Consider the following 24779-nt stretch of genomic DNA (forward strand, 5'->3'; position numbering starts at 1 on the left):
TAATTTCTCTTCATTGGACAAGAATTTTAAAAAGGATTTGCCAGTAGATTGTCGACTTGATTCATGATTCTTGATTCATGATGATGTCTGCTTGCTAGCTAAGATGCACCATTCATTTGCCTGAGCATCATACTCCAGAACCCTTTATTGCAGTTATATCAATGAGGTGGTTAGTTTTAAAATTTTAAAACGCTTGTCACATCACATGATTTGTGCAGGCTGTAATAAACAGGCTGTAATGTGCAGGCTGTAATATATGGATGCTATCTGAAACTTTAACATTTGTTTTACCGTTCATTGTTACACATTAAATCAAATTGTATTTGTCACATGGTTAGCAGATGTTAATGCGAGTGTAGCAAAGCTCTGACGAAGGCCGTGTGGCCGATACGTAAGCTTATTAAATATCGGTGATACTATCAAGAGCAGTGTGCGGTTTCCTTTTCCTTCATCTTGTTCAATTGATGCCATGCACCTGCAAATAAGATTGCTCAGATGTGCGAGTGCCTTTTTGTATTTCTAATGCGAGTGTAGCGAAATGCTTGTGCTTCTAGTTCCGACCGTGCAGTAATAACCAACGAGTAATCTAACCTAACAATTCCACAACTACTACCTTATACACACAAGTGTAAAGGGATAAAGAATATGTACATAAAGATATATGAATGAGTGATGGTACAGAACGGCATAGGCGAGATGCAGTAGATGGTATAGAGTACAGTATATACATATGAGATGAGTAATGTAGGGTATGTAAACATTATATTAATTTAATTGAATTAATTCATATTAATATTAAGTGGCATTGTTTAAAGTGGCATAGTTTAAAGTGGCTAGTGATACATTTGTAATTACATCAGTTACAACTATGTATTATTACAATGAATTACACTGTGATAAGGACCCCTTAAAATGAAGTGTTGCCTAATGGGTAAATCCATCATTGGTATTAGGCTGGCCGCTAGGCTATCACGCATATCCTCTCTGCCCTCCTCTCAGCGCGCTGTACTTGTAAGTAGCAGGTGTTTAAAAACGGTGTTCATTTCTTAGCCAGGCAGTACAGTAGCACCCTCCGTCGCTCTCTCTCTCTCTCTCTCACACACACACACACACACACACAAAACACTGCAATGTCCGCCGCCAGCACCGAGACGAGCGCCCCGTTGCCCGCGGCCGCCAGCCGGGTGTTCTTCCAGCCGCTGGCCGGGGTAGGGTGCGTTGGGTCCGGACCAATGCCGCGGGACGATCCGGTCCAGAGGAAGCAGGGGAAAGTGACGGTGAAATACGACAGGAAGGAGCTGCGGAAGAGATTGATCCTGGAGGAGTGGATCATTGAACAACTGAGCGATCTGTACGACTGTGAGGTGAGGAGGGCTTTTCCCTGACCTGGCTGGTGGTATAATATATTCCATTTATTCCTCTGACTGTATGCTACCTACAGTGTATTAGTGGTGATAGTAGGCTACTTTATAGTCTACCATTCTGCTGCATAATATTTCTGTAGGCAGTAGCAGTAAATAAACCAAAACGCCCACGATAGTCTCCTCTCCACTGGGTACACGCTTAGAAAAACGGGTTCCAAAAGGGCTCTTTGGCTGTCAGCGTAACATTTTCTTGGTTCCAGGTAGAACCCATTTCTTGGTTCCAGGTAGAACTATTTTGGGTTCCATGTAGAATTCTCTTTGGAAACGGTTTTACTCATGGGTGCAACTTTCACTGAGGACGTGGGGACATGTCCCCCCCACCATTCTAAAATTGCATTTTTGCAATTTTCTAAAATAAAAACCATTCTAAAAGAAAAAATTTGCACCCCAGTTTTATTGTTGTAATGTGATTTAAAACGAGGCATTGGAGTGCTTTAAGGACCATGCGGACGGCCGAGCGGTCGGGTAGGCTGTTTGAAGGGTTTATCTGGCTGGATTAAAGCATGTAATGATAATAGATATGGCCCCCCCCCACTTCTAAAACCAAAGTTAAGGCCCTTTTTGGAACTCAAGAGTTCTACCGGGAACCCAAAAAGGGTTCTACCGGGAACCCAAAAAGGGTTCTACCTGGAACCCAAAACAGTTCTACCTGGAACCAAAAAGGGTTCTACCTGGAACCAAAAAGAGTTCTACCTGGAACCCAAAAAGGGTTCTACCTGGAACCCCAAAACAGTTCTACCTGGAACCAAAAAGGGTTCTACCTGGAACCAAAAAGGGTTCTACCTGGAACCAAAAAGAGTTCTACCTGGAACCCAAAAAGGGTTCTACCTGGAACCCAAAAAGGGTTCTACCTGGAACCCAAAAAGAGTTCTACCTGGAACCCAAAAGGGTTCTACCTGGAACCCAAAACAGTTCTACCTGGAACCAAAAAGGGTTCTACCTGGAACCCAAAAAGGGTTCTACCTGGAACCCAAAACAGTTCTACCTGGAACCAAAAAGGGTTCTACCTGGAACCCAAAAAGGGTTCTACCTGGAACCCAAAAAGGGTTCTATCTGGAACCCAAAACAGTTCTACCTGGAACCAAAAAGGGTTCTACCTGGAACCCAAAACAGTTCTACCTGGAACCAAAAAGAGTTCTACCTGGAACCAAAAAGAGTTCTACCTGGAACCAAAAAGAGTTCTACCTGGAACCCAAAAAGGGTTCTACCTGGAACCAAAAAGAGTTCTACCTGGAACCCAGAAGAGTTCTACCTGGAACCAAAAAGAGTTCTACCTGGAACCAAAAAGAGTTCTACCTGGAACCAAAAAGAGTTCTACCTGGAACCCAAAAAGAGGTCTACCTGGAACCCAAAAAGGGTTCTACCTGGAACCCAGAAGAGTTCTACCTGGAACCCAAAACGAGTTCTACCTGGAACCCAAAACGAGTTCTATCTGGAACCCAAAACGAGTTCTACCTGGAACCCAAAAAGAGTTCTACCTGGAACCCAAAAAGAATTCTACCTGGAACCCAAAAAGAGTTCTACCTGGAACCCAAAAGAGTTCTACCTGGAACCCAAAAGAGTTCTACCTGGAACCCAAAAAGAGTTCTACCTGGAACCCCAAAAGAGTTCTGCCTGGAACCCAAAAAGAGTTCTACCTGGAACCCAAAAAGAGTTCTACCTGGAACCCAAAAAGAGTTCTACCTGGAACCCAAAAAGAGTTCTACCTGGAACCCAAAAAGAGTTCTACCTGGAACCCAAAAAGAGTTCTACCTGGAACCCAAAAAGAGTTCTACCTGGAACCCAAAATAAGTTCTACCTGGAACCCAAAAAGAGTTCTACCTGGAACCCAAAAAGGGTTATCGTATGGGAACAGCCGAAGAACCATTTTAGGTTCTAGATGGCACTGTTTTTTATAGTATGTGCTTTATCATAGCGAGGCCTTTAACTGATGTGTGATCTATAGTGTCTGACCTGAAGACGGATGTCTCCCAATCACAACAGGCTATCTATGGGGAACTGCATACTTGGAGGGTGTCTGACAGTAGGCATTGGAGAAGATCAGGGTGAATCAACAGCTATGGGTGTAAAATGAACGCTCTATTAGGGTTAGACCGCTCATAGCCAGGGGCACCACGGGTCAGTTTAACGTTTACATAGCAGGTTACAATGACTAACGTAGCAGGTTAGGAGGATTAATGTGGCACATTAGGATAATTACGTGGCGGGTTAGGAGAATGAGGTTAAGGTTAGGGAAAAGTGTTAGGATTAGCTAAAATGTGTAGCAGGTTAGGATAATTAATGTGGCAGGTTAGGAGAATGAGGTTAAGGTTAGGAAAAGGTGTTAGGATTAGCTAAAATGTGTAGCAGGTTAGGATAATTAAGTGGCGGGTTAGGAGAATGAGGGTAAGGTTAGGGAAAAGTGTTAGGATTAGCTAAAATGTGTAGCAGGTTAGGATAATTACGTGGCAGGTTAGGAGAATGAGGGTAAGGTTAGGAAAAGGGATAAGGTTAAACTTAGATAAAATGTTACACTTCTGTTGATCCTCCCACTTCCGTTGACCCGTCCACTTCTGTTGATCCTCCCACTTCTGTTGATCCTCCCACTTCCGTTGACCCGTCCACTTCTGTTGATCCTCCCACTTCCGTTGACCCGTCCACTTCTGTTGATCCTCCCACTTCTGTTGATCCTCCCACTTCCGTTGACCCGTCCACTTCTGTTGATCCTCCCACTTCCGTTGACCTGCCCACTTCTGTTGACCCGTCCACTTCTGTTGACCCGCCCACTTCTGTTGACCTGCCCACTTCTGTTGACCCGCCCACTTCTGTTGACCTGCCCAATTCTGTTGACCCTCCCACTTCTGTTGACCCGCCCACTTCTGTTGACCCGCCCACTTCTGTTGATCCTCCCACTTCTGTTGACCCGCCCACTTCTGTTGATCCTCCCACTTCTGTTGACCCTCCCACTTCTCTTGACCTGCCTACTTATGTTGACCCGCCCACTTCCGTTGACCCGTCCACTTCTGTTGACCCGCCCACTTCCGTTGACCCGCCCACTTCCGTTGACCCGCCCACTTCCGTTGACCCGTCCACTTCTGTTGACCCGCCCACTTCTGTTGATCATCCCACTTCTGTTGACCTGCCCACTTCTGTTGACCCGCCCACTTCTGTTGACCTGCCCACTTCTGTTGACCCGTCCACTTCTGTTGACCCGCCCACTTCTGTTGACCCGCCCACTTCTGTTGACCCGCCCACTTCTGTTGATCCTCCCACTTCTGTTGACCCACCCACTTCTGTTGACCCGCCCACTACAGACAGACAGACAGACAGACAGACAGACAGACAGACAGACAGGGACAGACAGACATAGAGACAGACAGACATAGAGACAGACAGACAGACAGACAGGGACCGACAGACAGACATAGAGGCAGACAGACAAAGAGACAGAAAGACAAAGAGACAGACAGGGACAGACAGACATAGAGACAGACAGACAGGGACAGACAGACATAGAGACAGACAGACAAAGAGACAGACAGACAGACAGGGACAGACAGGGACAAAGACAGACATAGAGACAGACAGACAGGGTCCGACAGACAGACAGACAGGGTCCGACAGACAGACAGACATTGTCTTAAGTCGTCTTTTGGGCTGTTTAACAGGACATTGTCTTGTTGTGTTTTGGGGGTGTGATTTGGTGTTATGGGGATGTGATTTGGTGTTATGGGGATGTGATTTGGTGTTTTGGGGATGTGATTTGGGGATGTGACTTGGTGTTATGGAGATGTGTTATGGGGATGTGATTTGGTGTTTTGGGGATGTGATTTGGTGTTATGGAGATGTGACTTGGTGTTATGGGGATGTGATTTGGTGTTTTGGGGATGTGATTTGGTGTTATGGGGATGTGACTTGGTGTTTTGGGGATGTGACTTGGTGTTATGGGGATGTGATTTGGTGTTTTGGGGATGTGATTTGGGGATGTGATTTGGTGTTATAGAGATGTGATTTGGTGTTATGGGGATGTGTTTTGGGGATGTGTTTTGGGGATGTGACTTGGTGTTATGGAGATGTGTTATGGGGATGTGATTTGGTGTTTTGGGGATGTGATTTGGTGTTATGGGGGTGTGATTTGGTGTTTTGGGGATGTGATTTGGTGTTTTGGGGATGTGTTATGGGGATGTGATTTGGGGGTGTGATTTGGTGTTATGGAGATGTGATTTGGTGTTTTGGGGATGTGTTATGGGGATGTGATTTGGGGGTGTGATTTGGTGTTTTGGGGATGTGATTTGGTGTTATGGGGGTGTGATTTGGTGTTTTGGGGATGTGATTTGGTGTTTTGGGGATGTGTTATGGGGATGTGATTTGGGGATGTGATTTGGTGTTATGGAGATGTGATTTGGTGTTTTGGGGATGTGATTTGGTGTTATGGGGATGTGATTTGGTGTTTTGGGGATGTGTTATGGGGATGTGTTATGGGGATGTGATTTGGTGTTTTGGGGATGTGTTTTGGGGATGTGATTTGGGGATGTGTTTTGGGGATGTGATTTGGGGATGTGTTTTGGGGATGTGATTTGGGGATGTGTTTTGGGGATGTGTTTTGGGGATGTGATTTGGGGATGTGATTTGGTGTTATGGGGATGTGTTTTGGGGATGTGATTTGGTGTTATGGGGATGTGATTTGGGGATGTGTTTTGGGGATGTGATTTGGTGTTATGGGGATGTGTTTTGGGGATGTGATTTGGTGTTATGGGGATGTGTTTTGGGGATGTGATTTGGTGTTATGGGGATGTGTTTTGGGGATGTGATTTGGGGATGTGATTTGGGGATGTGTTTTGGGGATGTGATTTGGTGTTTTGGGGATGTGATTTGGGGATGTGTTTTGGGGATGTGATTTGGTGTTTTGGGGATGTGATTTGGGGATGTGTTTTGGGGATGTGATTTGGTGTTATGGGGATGTGTTTTGGGGATGTGATTTGGTGTTATGGGGATGTGATTTGGTGTTATGGGGATGTGATTTGGTGTTTTGGGGATGTGTTTTGGGGATGTGATTTGGGGATGTGTTTTGGGGATGTGATTTGGGGATGTGTTTTGGGGATGTGATTTGGGGATGTGATTTGGGGATGTGTTTTGGGGATGTGATTTGGTGTTATGGGGATGTGATTTGGTGTTATGGGGATGTGTTTTGGGGATGTGATTTGGTGTTATGGGGATGTGATTTGGTGTTATGGGGATGTGATTTGGTGTTTTGGGGATGTGTTATGGGGATGTGATTTGGTGTTTTGGGGATGTGTTATGGGGGTGTGATTTGGTGTTTTGGGGATGTGATTTGGTGTTATGGAGATGTGATTTGGTGTTTTGGGGATGTGACTTGGTGTTTTGGGGATGTGATTTGGTGTTTTGGGGATGTGATTTGGTGTTATGGGGATGTGATTTGGTGTTTTGGGGATGTGACTTGGTGTTTTGGGGATGTGATTTGGTGTTTTGGGGATGTGATTTGGTGTTTTGGGGATGTGTTATGGGGATGTGATTTGGTGTTTTGGGGATGTGATTTGGTGTTATGGGGATGTGATTTGGTGTTTTGGGGATGTGACTTGGTGTTTTGGGGATGTGATTTGGTGTTTTGGGGATGTGATTTGGTGTTATGGGGATGTGATTTGGTGTTTTGGGGATGTGATTTGGTGTTATGGGGATGTGTTTTGGTGTTTTGGGGATGTGTTTTGGTGTTATGGGGATGTGATTTGGTGTTTTGGGGATGTGACTTGGTGTTTTGGGGATGTGATTTGGTGTTTTGGGGATGTGATTTGGTGTTTTGGGGATGTGTTATGGGGATGTGATTTGGTGTTTTGGGGATGTGATTTGGTGTTATGGGGATGTGATTTGGTGTTTTGGGGATGTGACTTGGTGTTTTGGGGATGTGATTTGGTGTTTTGGGGATGTGATTTGGTGTTTTGGGGATGTGTTATGGGGATGTGATTTGGTGTTTTGGGGATGTGATTTGGTGTTATGGGGATGTGATTTGGTGTTTTGGGGATGTGATTTGGTGTTATGGGGATGTGATTTGGGGATGTGATTTGGTGTTATGGGGATGTGATTTGGTGTTTTGGGGATGTGATTTGGTGTTATGGAGATGTGTTTTGGGGATGTGATTTGGTGTTATGGGGATGTGATTTGGTGTTTTGGGGATGTGACTTGGTGTTATGGGGATGTGATTTGGTGTTTTGGGGATGTGATTTGGTGTTTTGGGGATGTGTTTTGGGGATGTGATTTGGTGTTATGGGGATGTGATTTGGTGTTTTGGGGATGTGATTTGGTGTCCTGAGCTTCCCAATGTGTTTGTTTTCCTGTAAAGGTTTTTAAATAATCATCTCCCATCCTACTTACTGAGACTAAAATGAGCAGTAGACCTCTACGCTGGCATCCACATCAAATCTGTTTGAAATCATTCGTAATGTCAACCCGAATAGAACGAATAGGCTTATATGTTTTCTGTTTCTAGAAGAAAAGACTGATTTGAAGGAAGGGTTAACGTCAGGTAGGCTAGATAAGGGTTCTGTTTGGGGTTCTACTACTGTGTCTGTAGCCTCCTCTGGTATGGGGTTCTACTACTGTGTCTATAGTCTCCTCTGGTATGGGGTTCTACTACTGTGTCTATAGTCTCCTCTGGTATGGGGTTCTACTACTGTGTCTATAGCCTCCTCTGGTATGGGGTTCTACTACTGTGTCTGTAGCCTCCTCTGGTATGGGGTTCTACTACTGTGTCTATAGCCTCCTCTGGTATGGGGTTCTACTACTGTGTCTATAGCCTCCTCTGGTATGGGGCTCCACTACTGTGTCTATAGCCTCCTCTGGTATGGGGTTCTACTACTGTGTCTATAGCCTCCTCTGGTATGGGGTTCTACTACTGTGTCTATAGCCTCCTCTGGTATGGGGTTCCACTACTGTGTCTGTAGCCTCCTCTGGTATGGGGTTCTACTACTGTGTCTGTAGCCTCCTCTGGTATGGGGTTCTACTACTGTGTCTATAGCCTCCTCTGGTATGGGGTTCTACTACTGTGTCTGTAGCCTCCTCTGGAATGGGGTTCACCTACTGTGTGTGTAGCCTCCTCTGGTATGGGGTTCTACTACTGTGTCTATAGCCTCCTCTGGTATGGGGTTCTACTACTGTGTCTATAGTCTCCTCTGGTATGGGGTTCTACTACTGTGTCTGTAGCCTCCTCTGGAATGGGGTTCTACTACTGTGTCTATAGTCTCCTCTGGTATGGGGTTCTACTACTGTGTCTATAGTCTCCTCTGGTATGGGGTTCTACTACTGTGTCTATAGCCTCCTCTGGTATGGGGTTCTACTACTGTGTCTGTAGCCTCCTCTGGTATGGGGTTCTACTACTGTGTCTATAGCCTCCTCTGGTATGGGGTTCTACTACTGTGTCTATAGCCTCCTCTGGTATGGGGCTCCACTACTGTGTCTATAGCCTCCTCTGGTATGGGGTTCTACTACTGTGTCTATAGCCTCCTCTGGTATGGGGTTCTACTACTGTGTCTATAGCCTCCTCTGGTATGGGGTTCCACTACTGTGTCTGTAGCCTCCTCTGGTATGGGGTTCTACTACTGTGTCTGTAGCCTCCTCTGGTATGGGGTTCTACTACTGTGTCTATAGCCTCCTCTGGTATGGGGTTCTACTACTGTGTCTGTAGCCTCCTCTGGAATGGGGTTCACCTACTGTGTGTGTAGCCTCCTCTGGTATGGGGTTCTACTACTGTGTCTATAGCCTCCTCTGGTATGGGGTTCTACTACTGTGTCTATAGCCTCCTCTGGTATGGGGTTCTACTACTGTGTCTGTAGCCTCCTCTGATATGGGGTTCTACTACTGTGTCTGTAGCCTCCTCTGGTATGGGGTTCTACTACTGTGTCTATAGTCTCCTCTGGTATGGGGTTCTACTACTGTGTCTATAGCCTCCTCTGGTATGGGGTTCTACTACTGTGTCTATAGTCTGGTATGGGGTTCTACTACTGTGTCTATAGCCTCCTCTGGTATGGGGTTCTACTACTGTGTCTGTAGCCTCCTCTGGTATGGGGTTCTACTACTGTGTCTGTAGCCTCCTCTGGTATGGGGTTCTACTACTGTGTCTGTAGCCTCCTCTGGTATGGGGTTCTACTACTGTGTCTATAGCCTCCTCTGGTATGGGGTTCTACTACTGTGTCTGTAGCCTCCTCTGGTATGGGGTTCTACTACTGTGTCTATAGTCTCCTCTGGTATGGGGTTCTACTACTGTGTCTATAGCCTCCTCTGGTATGGGGTTCTACTACTGTGTCTGTAGCCTCCTCTGGTATGGGGTTCTACTACTGTGTCTATAGTCTCCTCTGGTATGGGGTTCTACTACTGTGTCTGTAGTCTCCTCTGGTATGGGGTTCCACTACTGTGTCTATAGCCTCCTCTGGTATGGGGTTCTACTACTGTGTCTGTAGCCTCCTCTGGTATGGGGTTCCACTACTGTGTCTATAGCCTCCTCTGGTATGGGGTTCTACTACTGTGTCTATAGCCTCCTCTGGTATGGGGTTCTACTACTGTGTCTGTAGCCTCCTCTGGTATGGGGTTCTACTACTGTGTCTGTAGCCTCCTCTGGTATGGGGTTCCACTACTGTGTCTATAGCCTCCTCTGGTATGGGGTTCTACTACTGTGTCTATAGCCTCCTCTGGTATGGGGTTCTACTACTGTGTCTATAGCCTCCTCTGGTATGGGGTTCTACTACTGTGTCTGTAGCCTCCTCTGGTATGGGGTTCTACTACTGTGTCTATAGCCTCCTCTGGTATGGGGTTCTACTACTGTGTCTATAGCCTCCTCTGGTATGGGGTTCTACTACTGTGTCTATAGCCTCCTCTGGTATGGGGTTCTACTACTGTGTCTATAGCCTCCTCTGGTATGGGGTTCCACTACTGTGTCTATAGCCTCCTCTGGTATGGGGTTCTACTACTGTGTCTATAGCCTCCTCTGGTATGGGGTTCTACTACTGTGTCTATAGCCTCCTCTGGTATGGGGTTCTACTACTGTGTCTGTAGCCTCCTCTGGTACGGGGTTCTACTACTGTGTCTATAGTCTCCTCTGGTATGGGGTTCCACTACTGTGTCTGTAGCCTCCTCTGGTATGGGGTTCCACTACTGTGTCTGTAGCCTCCTCTGGTATGGGGTTCCACTACTGTGTCTGTAGCCTCCTCTGGTATGGGGTTCCACTACTGTGTCTGTAGCCTCCTCTGGTATGGGGTTCTACTACTCTGTCTGTAGCCTCCTCTGGTATGGGGTTCCACTACTGTGTCTGTAGCCTCCTCTGGTATGGGGTTCCACTACTGTGTCTGTAGCCTCCTCTGGTATGGGGTTCTACTACTGTGTCTATAGCCTCCTCTGGTATGGGGTTCTACTACTGTGTCTATAGCCTCCTCTGGTATGGGGTTCTACTACTGTGTCTATAGCCTCCTCTGGTATGGGGTTCTACTACTGTGTCTGTAGCCTCCTCTGGTATGGGGTTCCACTACTGTGTCTATAGTCTCCTCTGGTATGGGGTTCTACTACTGTGTCTGTAGCCTCCTCTGGTATGGGGTTCTACTACTGTGTCTATAGTCTCCTCTGGTATGGGGTTCTACTACTGTGTCTATAGCCTCCTCTGGTATGGGGTTCTACTACTGTGTCTGTAGCCTCCTCTGGTATGGGGTTCCACTACTGTGTCTATAGTCTCCTCTGGTATGGGGTTCTACTACTGTGTCTGTAGCCTCCTCTGGTATGGGGTTCTACTACTGTGTCTATAGTCTCCTCTGGTATGGGGTTCTACTACTGTGTCTGTAGCCTCCTCTGGTATGGGGTTCTACTACTGTGTCTATAGTCTCCTCTGGTATGGGGTTCTACTACTGTGTCTGTAGCCTCCTCTGGTATGGGGTTCTACTACTGTGTCTGCGTTGTAGAATCTTCTCTAGCCTTCTGGTCCGGGGAGAGACCCCCCGGTAGATGGTATGGACCAAGAGATTGAAATGCTTTCTCCCCGGTAGACGGTATTTCTCCCCGGTAGACGGTATTTCTCCCCGGTAGACGGTATTTCTCCCCGGTAGACGGTATTTCTCCCCGGTAGACGGTATTTCTCCCCGGTGCTCACCGACAGTTGGTACGTTCTTTAACATTTAAAGAGCTGAGAAAGTGTGTGTGTGTGTGTGTGTGTGTGTGTGTGTGTGTGTGTGTGTGTGTGTGTGTGTGTGTGTGTGTGTGTGTGTGTGTGTGTGTGTGTGTGTGTGTGTGTTCTCCGTATCATGCAGTATGCTGCCAAAGCAGAGAAAGGGGGGATGGGGCTAGAGGAGGAGGAGGAGGAGGAGGAGGAGGAGGAGGAGGAGGAGGAGGAGGAGGAAAGAAGGGCAGTGGGTTAAAGAATGACATGCTGAGGTTGAGCTTCTCTCCGTCAACCAATCAGCTCCTCTCGCTCTGACCTCCTTCCCTTAGTGACACACTGCAGTCTGTCATCACAGAGGTATGACGGGCTGTGTGTGTGACAGCGAGCGAGAAAGCGAGCATGTCTCTGTGTGTTTTCTGCCAGCGTGAACAGACACGGGGTTGGGGGTCTGTATAACGAGTGTGTGTGTGTTCTCATTGCTCGCTTCATAGATCCCTGCGCCAATAAGAGCCAGTCAGTGTTAACACAGCTGCAGCAATCAGAGAGAGAGCCCAGCTAACACACTTGGTTCCCTGGAAGTTGTTGGAACGTATATTTTTTGGTTTCACATTGGGTAGCCTAGTGGTTAGAGTGGAGGGGTGGCAGGTAGACTAGTGGTTAGAGTGTAGGGGAGGCAGGTAGCCTAGTGGTTAGAGTGTAGAGGGGGCAGGTAGCCTAGTGGTTAGAGTGTAGAGGGGGCAGGTAGCCTAGTGGTTAGAGTGTAGAGGGGGCAGGTAGCCTAGTGGTTAGAGTGTAGGGGCGGCAGGTAGCCTAGTGGTTAGAGTGGAGGGGTGGCAGGTAGCCTAGTGGTTAGAGTGGAGGGGTGGCAGGTAGCCTAGTGGTTAGAGTGGAGGGGTGGCAGGTAGCCTAGTGGTTAGAGTGGAGGGGTGGCAGGTAGCCTAGTGGTTAGAGTGTAGAGGGGGCAGGTAGCCTAGTGGTTAGAGTGTAGAGGGTGCAGGTAGCCTAGTGGTTAGAGTGTAGGGGTGGCAGGTAGCCTAGTGGTTAGAGTGTAGAGGGGGCATGTAGCCTAGTGGTTAGAGTGTAGGGGTGGCAGGTAGCCTAGTGGTTAGAGTGGAGGGGTGGCAGGTAGCCTAGAGGTTAGAGTGTAGAGGGGGCAGGTAGCCTAGTGGTTAGAGTGTAGAGGCGGCAGGTAGACTAGTGGTTAGAGTGGAGGGGTGTCAGGTAGCCTAGAGGTTAGAGTGTAGAGGGGGCAGGTAGCCTAGAGGTTAGAGTGGAGGGGCGGCAGGTAGCCTAGAGGTTAGAGTGTAGAGGGGGCAGGTAGCCGAGTGGTTAGAGTGTAGGGACGGCAGGTAGCCTAGTGGTTAGAGTGTAGGGACGGCAGGTAGTCTAGTGGTTAGAGTGGAGGGGTGGCAGGTAGCCTAGTGGTTAGAGTGTAGAGGGGGCAGGTAGCCTAGTGGTTAGAGTGTAGAGGGGGCAGGTAGCCTAGTGGTTAGAGTGTAGGGGTGGCAGGTAGTCTAGTGGTTAGAGTGTAGGGGTGGCAGGTAGTCTAGTGGTTAGAGTGTAGGGGCTGCAGGTAGCCTAGTGGTTAGAGTGGAGGGGCGGCAGGTAGCCTAGTGGTTAGAGTGGAGGGGCGGCAGGTAGCCTAGTGGTTAGAGTGTAGGGGTGGCAGGTAGCCGAGTGGTTAGAGTGTAGGGACGGCAGGTAGCCTAGTGGTTAGAGTGTAGGGACGGCAGGTAGCCTAGTGGTTAGAGTGGAGGGGCGGCAGGTAGTCTAGTGGTTAGAGTGTGGAGGGGGCAGGTAGTCTAGTGGTTAGTGTAGAGGCGGCAGGTAGTCTAGTGGTTAGAGTGTAGGGGCGGCAGGTAGCCTAGTGGTTAGAGTGTAGGGGTGGCAGGTAGTCTAGTGGTTAGAGTGGAGGGGCTGCAGGTAGCCTAGTGGTTAGAGTGTAGAGGTGGCAGGTAGTCTAGTGGTTAGAGTGTAGGGGCGGCAGGTAGTCTAGTGGTTAGAGTGGAGGGGGGGCAGGTAGTCTAGTGGTTAGAGTGGAGGGGGGGCAGGTAGCCTAGTGGTTAGAGTGGAGGGGTGGCAGGTAGTCTAGTGGTTAGAGTGGAGGGGCTGCAGGTAGCCTAGTGGTTAGAGTGGAGGGGCGGCAGGTAGCCTAGTGGTTAGAGTGGAGGGGCTGCAGGTAGCCTAGTGGTTAGAGTGGAGGGGCGGCAGGTAGTCTAGTGGTTAGAGTAGAGGGGGCAGGTAGTCTAGTGGTTAGACTGGAGGGGCAGCAGGTAGCCTAGTGGTTAGAGTGGAGGGGTGGCAGGTAGTCTAGTGGTTAGAGTAGAGGGGGCAGGTAGTCTAGTGGTTAGACTGGAGGTGCAGCAGGTAGCCTAGTGGTTAGAGTGGAGGGGCTGCAGGTAGTCTAGTGGTTAGAGTGGAGGGGCGGCAGGTAGTCTAGTGGTTAGAGTGTAGAGGGGGAAGGTAGTCTAGTGGTTAGAGTGGAGGGGAGGCAGGTAGACTAGTGGTTAGAGTGGAGGGGAGGCAGGTAGACTAGTGGTTAGAGTGGAGGGGTGGCAGGTAGCCTAGTGGTTAGAGTGGAGGGGGGGCAGGTAGCCTAGTGGTTAGAGTGGAGGGGGGGCAGGTAGCCTAGTGGTTAGAGTGGAGGGGTGGCAGGTAGCCTAGTGGTTAGAGTGGAGGGGTGGCAGGTAGCCTAGTGGTTAGAGTGGAGGGGTGGCAGGTAGCCTAGTGGTTAGAGTGTAGAGGGGGCAGGTAGCCTAGTGGTTAGAGTGGAGGGGGGGCAGGTAGCCTAGTGGTTAGAGTGGAGGGGCGGCAGGTAGTCTAGTGGTTAGAGTGTTGGGACGGCAGGTAGCCTAGTGGTTAGAGTGGAGGGGTGGCAGGTAGTCTAGTGGTTAGAGTGGAGGGGCTGCAGGTAGCCTAGTGGTTAGAGTGGAGGGGCGGCAGGTAGCCTAGTGGTTAGAGTGGAGGGGCTGCAGGTAGCCTAGTGGTTAGAGTGGAGGGGTGGCAGGTAGTCTAGTGGTTAGAGTGGAGGGGAGGCAGGTAGACTAGTGGTTAGAGTGGAGGGGTGGCAGGTAGCCTAGTGGTTAGAGTGGAGGGGGGGCAGGTAGCCTAGTGGTTAGAGTGGAGGGGGGGCAGGTAGCCTAGTGGTTAGAGTGGAGGGGTGGCAGGTAGCCTAGTGGTTAGAGTGGAGGGGTGGCAGGTAGCCTAGTGGTTAGAGTGGAGGGGTGGCAGGTAGCCTAGTGGTTAGAGTGTAGAGGGGGCAGGTAGCCTAGTGGTTAGAGTGGAGGGGGGGCAGGTAGCCTAGTGGTTAGAGTGGAGGGGCGGCAGGTAGTCTAGTGGTTAGAGTGTTGGGACGGCAGGTAGCCTAGTGGTTAGAGTGGAGGGGTGGCAGGTAGTCTAGTGGTTAGAGTGGAGGGGCTGCAGGTAGCCTAGTGGTTAGAGTGGAGGGGCGGCAGGTAGCCTAGTGGTTAGAGTGGAGGGGCTGCAGGTAGCCTAGTGGTTAGAGTGGAGGGGTGGCAGGTAGTCTAGTGGTTAGAGTAGAGGGGGCAGGTAGTCTAGTGGTTAGACTGGAGGGGCAGCAGGTAGCCTAGTGGTTAGAGTGGAGGGGCTGCAGGTAGTCTAGTGGTTAGAGTGGAGGGGCGGCAGGTAGTCTAGTGGTTAGAGTGTAGAGGGGGAAGGTAGTCTAGTGGTTAGAGTGGAGGGGAGGCAGGTAGACTAGTGGTTAGAGTGGAGGGGAGGCAGGTAGACTAGTGGTTAGAGTGGAGGGGTGGCAGGTAGCCTAGTGGTTAGAGTGTAGAGGGGGCAGGTAGCCTAGTGGTTAGAGTGTAGGGGTGGCAGGTAGACTAGTGGTTAGAGTGTAGGGGCGGCAGGTAGCCTAGTGGTTAGAGTGGAGGGGTGGCAGGTAGACTAGTGGTTAGAGTGGAGGGGGGGCAGGTAGCCTAGTGGTTAGAGTGGAGGGGCGGCAGGTAGTCTAGTGGTTAGAGTGGAGGGGCGGCAGGTAGCCTAGAGGTTAGAGTGGAGGGGTGGCAGGTAGCCTAGTGGTTAGAGCGGCAGGTAGTCTAGTGGTTAGAGTGGAGGGGCGGCAGGTCGTGTAGTGGTTAGAGTGTGGAGGGGGCAGGTAGTCTAGTGGTTAGAGTGGAGGGGGGGCAGGTAGCCTAGTGGTTAGAGTGGAGGGGTGGCAGGTAGTCTAGTGTTTAGAGTGGAGGGGCGGCAGGTATCCTAGTGGTTAGAGTGGAGGGGCGGCAGGTAGCCTAGTGGTTAGAGTGGAGGGGTGGCAGGTAGCCTAGTGGTTAGAGTGGAGGGGTGGCAGGTAGCCTAGTGGTTAGAGTGGAGGGGTGGCAGGTAGTCTAGTGGTTAGAGTGGAGGGGCGGCAGGTAGCCTAGTGGTTAGAGTGGAGGGGCGGCAGGTATCCTAGTGGTTAGAGTGGAGGGGCGGCAGGTATCCTAGTGGTTAGAGTGGAGGGGCGGCAGGTAGCCTAGTGGTTAGAGTGGAGGGGTGGCAGGTAGACTAGTGGTTAGAGTGGAGGGGATGCAGGTAGACTAGTTGTTAGAGTGGAGGGGCGGCAGGTAGCCTAGTGGTTATTGTGTAGGGGCGGCAGGTAGCCTAGTGGTTAGAGTGTAGGGGTGGCAGGTAGTCTAGTGGTTAGAGTGTAGGGGTGGCAGGTAGACTAGTGGTTAGAGTGTAGAGGGGGAAGGTAGTCTAGTGGTTAGACTGGAGGGGCGGCAGGTAGTCTAGTGGTTAGAGTGTAGAGGTGGCAGGTAGCCTAGTGGTTAGAGTGGAGGGACGGCAGGTAGTCTAGTGGTTAGAGTGGAGGGGTGGCAGGTAGCCTAGTGGTTAGAGTGGAGGGACGGCAGGTAGTCTAGTGGTTAGAGTGGAGGGGTGGCAGGTAGCCTAGTGGTTAGAGTGTAGAGGGGGCAGGTAGCCTAGTGGTTAGAGTGTAGAGGGGGCAGGTAGCCTAGTGGTTAGAGTGGAGGGGCGGCAGGTAACCTAGTGGTTAGAGCGGAGGGGCGGCAGGTAGCCTAGTGGTTAGAGTGGAGGGGCGGCAGGTAGCCTAGTGGTTAGAGCGGCAGGTAGTCTAGTGGTTAGAGTGGAGGGGCGGCAGGTAGTCTAGTGGTTAGAGTGTGGAGGGGGCAGGTAGTCTAGTGGTTAGTGTAGAGGCGGCAGGTAGTCTAGTGGTTAGAGTGTAGAGGCGGCAGGTAGACTAGTGGTTAGAGTGGAGGGGCGGCAGGTAGCCTAGTGGTTAGAGTGTAGAGGGGGCAGGTAGCCTAGTGGTTAGAGTGGAGGGGTGGCGGGTAGCCTAGTGGTTAGAGTGGAGGGGGGGCAGGTAGCCTAGTGGTTAGAGTAGAGGGGGCAGGTAGTCTAGTTGTTAGAGTGGAGGGGGGGCAGGTAGTCTAGTGGTTAGACTGGAGGGGCAGCAGGTAGCCTAGTGGTTAGAGTGGAGGGGCTGCAGGTAGTCTAGTGGTTAGTGTGGAGGGGCGGCAGGTAGTCTAGTGGTTAGAGTGGAGGGGCGGCAGGTAGCCTAGTGGTTAGAGTGGAGGGGGGGCAGGTAGCCTAGTGGTTAGAGTGGAGGGGTGGCAGGTAGCCTAGTGGTTAGAGTGGAGGGGTGGCAGGTAGCCTAGTGGTTAGAGTGGAGGGGTGGCAGGTAGCCTAGTGGTTAGAGTGGAGGGGTGGCAGGTAGCCTAGTGGTTAGAGTGTAGAGGGGGCAGGTAGCCTAGTGGTTAGAGTGGAGGGGGGGCAGGTAGCCTAGTGGTTAGAGTGGAGGGGGGGCAGGTAGCCTAGTGGTTAGAGTGGAGGGGCTGCAGGTAGCCTAGTGGTTAGAGTGTAGAGGCGGCAGGTAGTCTAGTGGTTAGAGTGGAGGGGCGGCAGGTAGCCTAGTGGTTAGAGTGTAGAGGCGGCAGGTAGCCTAGTGGTTAGAGTGGAGGGGCGGCAGGTAGCCTAGTGGTTAGAGTGTAGAGGCGGCAGGTAGTCTAGTGGTTAGAGTGTAGGGACGGCAGGTAGCCTAGTGGTTAGAGTGGAGGGGTGGCAGGTAGCCTAGTGGTTAGAGTGTAGAGGGGGCAGGTAGCCTAGTGGTTAGAGTGGAGGGGGGGCAGGTAGCCTAGTGGTTAGAGTGGAGGGGCTGCAGGTAGCCTAGTGGTTAGAGTGTAGAGGCGGCAGGTAGTCTAGTGGTTAGAGTGGAGGGGCGGCAGGTAGCCTAGTGGTTAGAGTGTAGAGGCGGCAGGTAGCCTAGTGGTTAGAGTGGAGGGGCGGCAGGTAGCCTAGTGGTTAGAGTGTAGAGGCGGCAGGTAGTCTAGTGGTTAGAGTGTAGGGACGGCAGGTAGCCTAGTGGTTAGAGTGTAGGGACGGCAGGTAGCCTAGTGGTTAGAGTGTAGGGACGGCAGGTAGTCTAGCTGTTAGAGTGGAGGGGTGGCAGGTAGCCTAGTGGTTAGAGTGTAGAGGGGGCAGGTAGCCTAGTGGTTAGAGTGTAGAGGGGGCAGGTAGCCTAGTGGTTAGAGTGTAGGGGTGGCAGGTAGTCTAGTGGTTAGAGTGGAGGGGGGGCAGGTAGCCTAGTGGTTAGAGTGGAGGGGGGGCAGGTAGCCTAGTGGTTAGAGTGGAGGGGTGGCAGGTAGCCTAGTGGTTAGAGTGGAGGGGTGGCAGGTAGCCTAGTGGTTAGAGTGGAGGGGTGGCAGGTAGCCTAGTGGTTAGAGTGGAGGGGTGGCAGGTAGCCTAGTGGTTAGAGTGTAGGGACGGCAGGTAGCCTAGTGGTTAGAGTGTAGGGACGGAAGGTAGCCTAGTGGTTAGAGTGTAGGGACGGCAGGTAGTCTAGCTGTTAGAGTGGAGGGGTGGCAGGTAGCCTAGTGGTTAGAGTGTAGAGGGGGCAGGTATTCTAGTGGTTAGAGTGTAGGGGTGGCAGGTAGACTAGTGGTTAGAGTGTAGGGGCGGCAGGTGGCCTAGTGGTTAGAGTGGAGGGGCGGCAGGTAGCCTAGTGGTTAGAGTGTTGGGACGGCAGGTAGCCTAGTGGTTAGAGTGGAGGGGCGGCAGGTAGCCTAGTGGTTAGAGTGGAGGGGCGGCAGGTAGCCTAGTGGTTAGAGCGGCAGGTAGTCTAGTGGTTAAAGTGGAGGGGCGGCAGGTCGTCTAGTGGTTAGATTGGAGGGGGCAGGTAGCCTAGTGGTTAGAGTGGAGGGGCGGCAGGTAGTCTAGTGGTTAGATTGGAGGGGGCAGGTAGTCTAGTGGTTAGAGTGGAGGGGCGGCAGGTAGTCTAGTGGTTAGAGTGTTGGGACGGCAGGTAGCCTAGTGGTTAGAGTGGAGGGGTGGCAGGTAGTCTAGTGGTTAGAGTGGAGGGGCTGCAGGTAGCCTAGTGGTTAGAGTGGAGGGGCGGCAGGTATCCTAGTGGTTAGAGTGGAGGGGCGGCAGGTAGTCTAGTGGTTAGAGTGTAGGGGTGGCAGGTAGACTAGTGGTTAGAGTGGAGGGGCGGCAGGTAGCCTAGTGGTTAGAGTGTAGGGACGGAAGGTAGCCTAGTGGTTAGAGTGTAGGGGCGGCAGGTAGCCTAGTGGTTAGAGTGTAGGGACGGAAGGTAGCCTAGTGGTTAGAGTGTAGGGACGGCAGGTAGTCTAGCTGTTAGAGTGGAGGGGCGGAAGGTAGCCTAGTGGTTAGAGTGGAGGGGTGGCAGGTAGACTAGTGGTTAGAGTGGAGGGGCGGCAGGTAGCCTAGTGGTTAGAGTGGAGGGGCGGCAGGTAGCCTAGTGGTTAGAGCGGCAGGTAGTCTAGTGGTTAGAGTGGAGGGGCGGCAGGTCGTCTAGTGGTTAGAGTGGAGGGGCGGCAGGTAGCCTAGTGGTTAGAGTGTAGAGGGGGCAGGTAGCCTAGTGGTTAGAGTGGAGGGGCGGCAGGTAGTCTAGTCGTTAGAGTGTTGGGACGGCAGGTAGCCTAGTGGTTAGAGTGGAGGGGTGGCAGGTAGTCTAGTGGTTAGAGTGGAGGGGCTGCAGGTAGCCTAGTGGTTAGAGTGTAGGGGTGGCAGGTAGCCTAGTGGTTAGAGTGTAGGGGTGGCAGGTAGACTAGTGGTTAGAGTGGAGGGGTGGCAGGTAGACTAGTGGTTAGAGTGGAGGGGCCGCAGGTAGTCTAGTGGTTAGAGTGGAGGGGTGGCAGGTAGTCTAGTGGTTAGAGTGGAGGGGCGGCAGGTAGCCTAGTGGTTAGAGTGGAGGGGCGGCAGGTAGTCTAGTGGTTAGAGTGTTGGGACGGCAGGTAGCCTAGTGGTTAGAGTGGAGGGGCGGCAGGTAGCCTAGTGGTTAGAGTGGAGGGGCTGCAGGTAGCCTAGTGGTTAGAGTGGAGGGGCGGCAGGTAGACTAGTGGTTAGAGTGGAGGGGTGGCAGGTAGTCTAGTGGTTAGAGTGGAGGGGCGGCAGGTAGTCTAGTGGTTAGAGTGTAGGGACGGCAGGTAGACTAGTGGTTAGAGTGTAGGGGCGGCAGGTAGTCTAGTGGTTAGAGTGGAGGGGCGGCAGGTAGTCTAGTGGTTAGAGTGGAGGGGCGGCAGGTAGCCTAGTGGTTAGAGTGTAGGGGTGGCAGGTAGACTAGTGGTTAGAGTGTAGGGGTGGCAGGTAGACTAGTTGTTAGAGTGGAGGGGCGGCAGGTAGCCTAGTGGTTAGAGTGGAGGGGCGGCATTTAGCCTAGTGGTTAGAGTGGAGGGGCGGCAGGTAACCTAGTGGTTAGAGTGGAGGGGAGGCAGGTAGACTAGTGGTTAGAGTGTAGGGGCGGCAGGTAGCCTAGTGGTTAGAGTGTAGGGGTGGCAGGTAGTCTAGTGGTTAGAGTGGAGGGGTGGCAGGTAGACTAGTGGTTAGAGTGGAGGGGCGGCAGGTAGACTAGTGGTTAGAGTGGAGCGGTGACAGGTAGCCTAGTGGTTAGAGTGGAGGGGCGGCATTTAGCCTAGTGGTTAGAGTGGAGGGGCGGCAGGTAGCCTAGTGGTTAGAGTGGAGGGGAGGCAGGTAGACTAGTGGTTAGAGTGGAGGGGAGGCAGGTAGACTAGTGGTTAGAGTGTAGGGGCGGCAGGTAGCCTAGTGGTTAGAGTGTAGGGGTGGCAGGTAGTCTAGTGGTTAGAGTGGAGGGGTGGCAGGTAGACTAGTGGTTAGAGTGGAGGGGCGGCAGGTAGACTAGTGGTTAGAGTGGAGCGGCGACAGGTAGCCTAGTGGTTAGAGTGGAGGGGCGGCATTTAGCCTAGTGGTTAGAGTGGAGGGGCGGCAGGTAGCCTAGTGGTTAGAGCGGCAGGGTAGCCTAGTGGTTAGAGTGTGGAGGGGGCAGGTAGTCTAGTGGTTAGAGTGTAGGGGTGGCAGGTAGCCTAGTGGTTAGAGTGTAGGGGTGGCAGGTAGTCTAGTGGTTAGAGTGTAGGGGTGGCAGGTAGCCTAGTGGTTAGAGTGGAGGGGCGGCAGGTAACCTAGTGGTTAGAGTGGAGGGGCGGCAGGTAGCCTAGTGGTTAGAGCGGCAGGGTAGCCTAGTGGTTAGAGTGTAGAGGGGGCAGGTAGACTAGTGGTTAGAGTGTAGGGACGGCAGGTAGTCTAGTGGTTAGAGTGGAGGGGGGGCAGGTAGCCTAGTGGTTAGAGTGGAGGGGCGGCAGGTAGTCTAGTGGTTAGAGTGTTGGGACGGCAGGTAGCCTAGTGGTTAGAGTAGAGGGGCGGCAGGTAGCCTAGTGGTTAGAGTGGAGGGGCTGCAGGTAGCCTAGTGGTTAGAGTGGAGGGGCGGCAGGTAGCCTAGTGGTTAGAGTGGAGGGGTGGCAGGTAGTCTAGTGGTTAGAGTGGAGGGGCGGCAGGTAGTCTAGTGGTTAGAGTGTAGGGACGGCAGGTAGACTAGTGGTTAGAGTGTAGGGGCGGCAGGTAGTCTAGTGGTTAGAGTGGAGGGGCGGCAGGTAGTCTAGTGGTTAGAGTGGAGGGGCGGCAGGTAGCCTAGTGGTTAGAGTGTAGGGGTGGCAGGTAGTCTAGTGGTTAGAGTGTAGGGGTGGCAGGTAGACTAGTGGTTAGAGTGTAGGGGTGGCAGGTAGACTAGTGGTTAGAGTGGAGGGGCTGCAGGTAGCCTAGTGGTTAGAGTGTAGGGGCGGCAGGTAGCCTAGTGGTTAGAGTGGAGGGGTGGCAGGTAGACTAGTGGTTAGAGTGGAGGGGTGGCAGGTAGCCTAGTGGTTAGAGTGGAGGGGCGGCAGGTAGCCTAGTGGTTAGAGTGGAGGGGTGGCAGGTAGTCTAGTGGTTAGAGTGTAGGGGTGGCAGGTAGCCTAGTGGTTAGAGTGGAGGGGCGGCAGGTAGCCTAGTGGTTAGAGTGGAGGGGTCGCAGGTAGTCTAGTGGTTAGAGTGGAGGGGCGGCAGGTAGTCTAGTGGTTAGAGTGTAGCGACGGCAGGTAGACTAGTGGTTAGAGTGTAGGGGCGGCAGGTAGTCTAGTGGTTAGAGTGGAGGGGCGGCAGGTAGTCTAGTGGTTAGAGTGGAGGGGCGGCAGGTATCCTAGTGGTTAGAGTGTAGGGGCGGCAGGTAGCCTAGTGGTTAGAGTGTAGGGGCGGCAGGTAGTCTAGTGGTTAGAGTGTAGGGGTGGCAGGTAGACTAGTGGTTAGAGTGTAGGGGTGGCAGGTAGACTAGTGGTTAGAGTGGAGGGGCTGCAGGTAGCCTAGTGGTTAGAGTGGAGGGGCGGCAGGTATCCTAGTGGTTAGAGTGGAGGGGCGGCAGGTAGCCTAGTGGTTAGAGTGGAGGGGAGGCAGGTAGACTAGTGGTTAGAGTGGAGGGGAGGCAGGTCGACTAGTGGTTAGAGTGGAGGGGTGGCAGGTAGACTAGTGGTTAGAGTGGAGGGGAGGCAGGTAGACTAGTGGTTAGAGTGTAGGGGCGGCAGGTAGCCTAGTGGTTAGAGTGGAGGGTTGGCAGGTAGACTAGTGGTTAGAGTGGAGGGGCGGCATGTAGACTAGTGGTTAGAGTGGAGCGGTGACAGGTAGCCTAGTGGTTAGAGTGGAGGGGCGGCATTTAGCCTAGTGGTTAGAGTGGAGGGGCGGCAGGTAGCCTATTGGTTAGAGTGGAGGAACGGCAGGTAACCTAGTGGTTAGAGTGGAGGGGCGACAGGTAGCCTAGTGGTTAGAGTGTAGGGACGGCAGGTAGACTAGTGGTTAGAGTGTAGGGGCGGCAGGTAGTCTAGTGGTTAGAGTGGAGGGGCGGCAGGTAACCTAGTGGTTAGAGTGGAGGGGCGGCAGGTAGCCTAGTGGTTAGAGTGTAGGGGCGGCAGGTAGCCTAGTGGTTAGAGTGTAGGGGTGGCAGGTAGTCTAGTGGTTAGAGTGTAGGGGTGGCAGGTAGACTAGTGGTTAGAGTGTAGGGGTGGCAGGTAGACTAGTGGTTAGAGTGGAGGGGCTGCAGGTAGCCTAGTGGTTAGAGTGGAGGGGCGGCAGGTATCCTAGTGGTTAGAGTGGAGGGGCGGCAGGTAGCCTAGTGGTTAGAGTGGAGGGGAGGCAGGTAGACTAGTGGTTAGAGTGGAGGGGAGGCAGGTCGACTAGTGGTTAGAGTGGAGGGGTGGCAGGTAGACTAGTGGTTAGAGTGGAGGGGAGGCAGGTAGACTAGTGGTTAGAGTGTAGGGGCGGCAGGTAGCCTAGTGGTTAGAGTGGAGGGGTGGCAGGTAGACTAGTGGTTAGAGTGGAGGGGCGGCATGTAGACTAGTGGTTAGAGTGGAGCGGTGACAGGTAGCCTAGTGGTTAGAGTGGAGGGGCGGCATTTAGCCTAGTGGTTAGAGTGGAGGGGCGGCAGGTAGCCTATTGGTTAGAGTGGAGGAACGGCAGGTAACCTAGTGGTTAGAGTGGAGGGGCGGCAGGTAGCCTAGTGGTTAGAGTGGAGGGGCGGCAGGTAGCCTAGTGGTTAGAGTGGAGGGGCAGCAGGTAGTCTAGTGGTTAGAGTGGAGGAACGGCAGGTAACCTAGTGGTTAGAGTGGAGGGGCGGCAGGTTTGCGAGGGTTCAAAACACGTTTAAATGTTTTACTCACGTCGGCTGCAGTGAAGGAGAGTCCGCAGGTTTTGGTAACGGGCCGTGTCAGTGGCACTGTATTGTCCTCAAAGCGAGCAAAGAAGTTGTTTAGTTTGTCTGGGAGCAAGACATCGTGGTCCGCGACGGGGCTGGTTTTACTTTGGTAGTCCATGATTGACTGTAGACCCTGCCACATACGTCTCGTGCATGACTCATTGTGTCATGCACAAAAGTAGATGTCCTAACCGACTGCCAAAACTATAGTTTGTAAACAAGATATTTGTGGAGTGGTTGAAAAACGAGTTTTAATGACTCCAACCTAAGTATATGTAAGCTTCCGACTTCAACTGTATATTCAAGATACAAAGTGGCTAAACTCTGGTGTCTAAACACTAGGCCCTGGAGCTGCTGTCAGAGGACAGACTAGGATCCCCAAACCACATCATCATTCACACGGGCACAAACAATCTGAGGGCCCAACAGGGAAGGGTGGCCACAGCACTCAAGGGAGTGATTTGAAAAAAGCTTTTTCCTCATTCCCTAACTCACAAGTGGTTATCTTCACCCTGCTACCATGAAAAGACAGAGGGTGAATGCAAGCATTCTGTGCCTCAAAACGTAATGTTTACCTGGCCCACCACTCCACCCTGGAGTAATGTTTACCTGGCCCACCACTCCACTACTCCACCCTGGACTAATGTTTACCTGGCCCACCACTCCACCCTGGAGTAATGTTTACCTGGCCCACCACTCCACCCTGGAGTAATGTTTACCTGGCCCACCACTCCACCCTGGAGTAATGTTTACCTGGCCCACCACTCCACCCTGGACTAATGTTTACCTGGCCCACCACTCCACCCTGGAGTAATGTTTACCTGGCCCACCACTCCACCCTGGAGTAATGTTTACCTGGCCCACCACTCCACCCTGGATTAATGTTTACCTGGCCCACCACTCCACCCTGGAGTAATGTTTACCTGGCCCACCACTCCACCCTGGAGTAATGTTTACCTGGCCCACCACTCCACCCTGGAGTAATGTTTACCTGGCCCACCACTCCACCCTGGAGTAATGTTTACCTGGCCCACCACTCCACCACTCCACCCTGGAGTAATGTTTACCTGGCCCACCACTCCATCCTGGAGTAATGTTTACCTGGCCCACCACTCCACCACTCCACCCTGGAGTAATGTTTACCTGGCCCACCACTCCATCCTGGAGTAATGTTTACCTGGCCCACCACTCCACCCTAGAGTAATGTTTACCTGGCCCACTACTCCACCCTGGACTAATG

The 24779-nt window shown here is 52.0% G+C and overlaps 1 protein-coding gene across 1 annotated transcript in view; it reads left to right on the forward strand.

The window, feature by feature from the left end:
* The first annotated feature begins 951 nt into the window (after positions 1–951).
* LOC129825481 (protein phosphatase 1 regulatory subunit 14C-like) overlaps positions 952–24779 on the forward strand; it is a 55874-nt gene continuing 32046 nt past the window's right edge. Inside the window, exon 1 of the mRNA XM_055885615.1 lies at positions 952–1364. Coding sequence (XP_055741590.1) covers positions 1131–1364 — 234 coding nt within the window. The 5' untranslated portion in view covers positions 952–1130. The remainder of the gene's footprint in view (positions 1365–24779) is intronic.

This window comes from Salvelinus fontinalis, chromosome 27, assembly GCF_029448725.1.
Source record: "Salvelinus fontinalis isolate EN_2023a chromosome 27, ASM2944872v1, whole genome shotgun sequence".
NCBI classification, from domain to species: Eukaryota; Metazoa; Chordata; class Actinopteri; order Salmoniformes; family Salmonidae; genus Salvelinus; species Salvelinus fontinalis.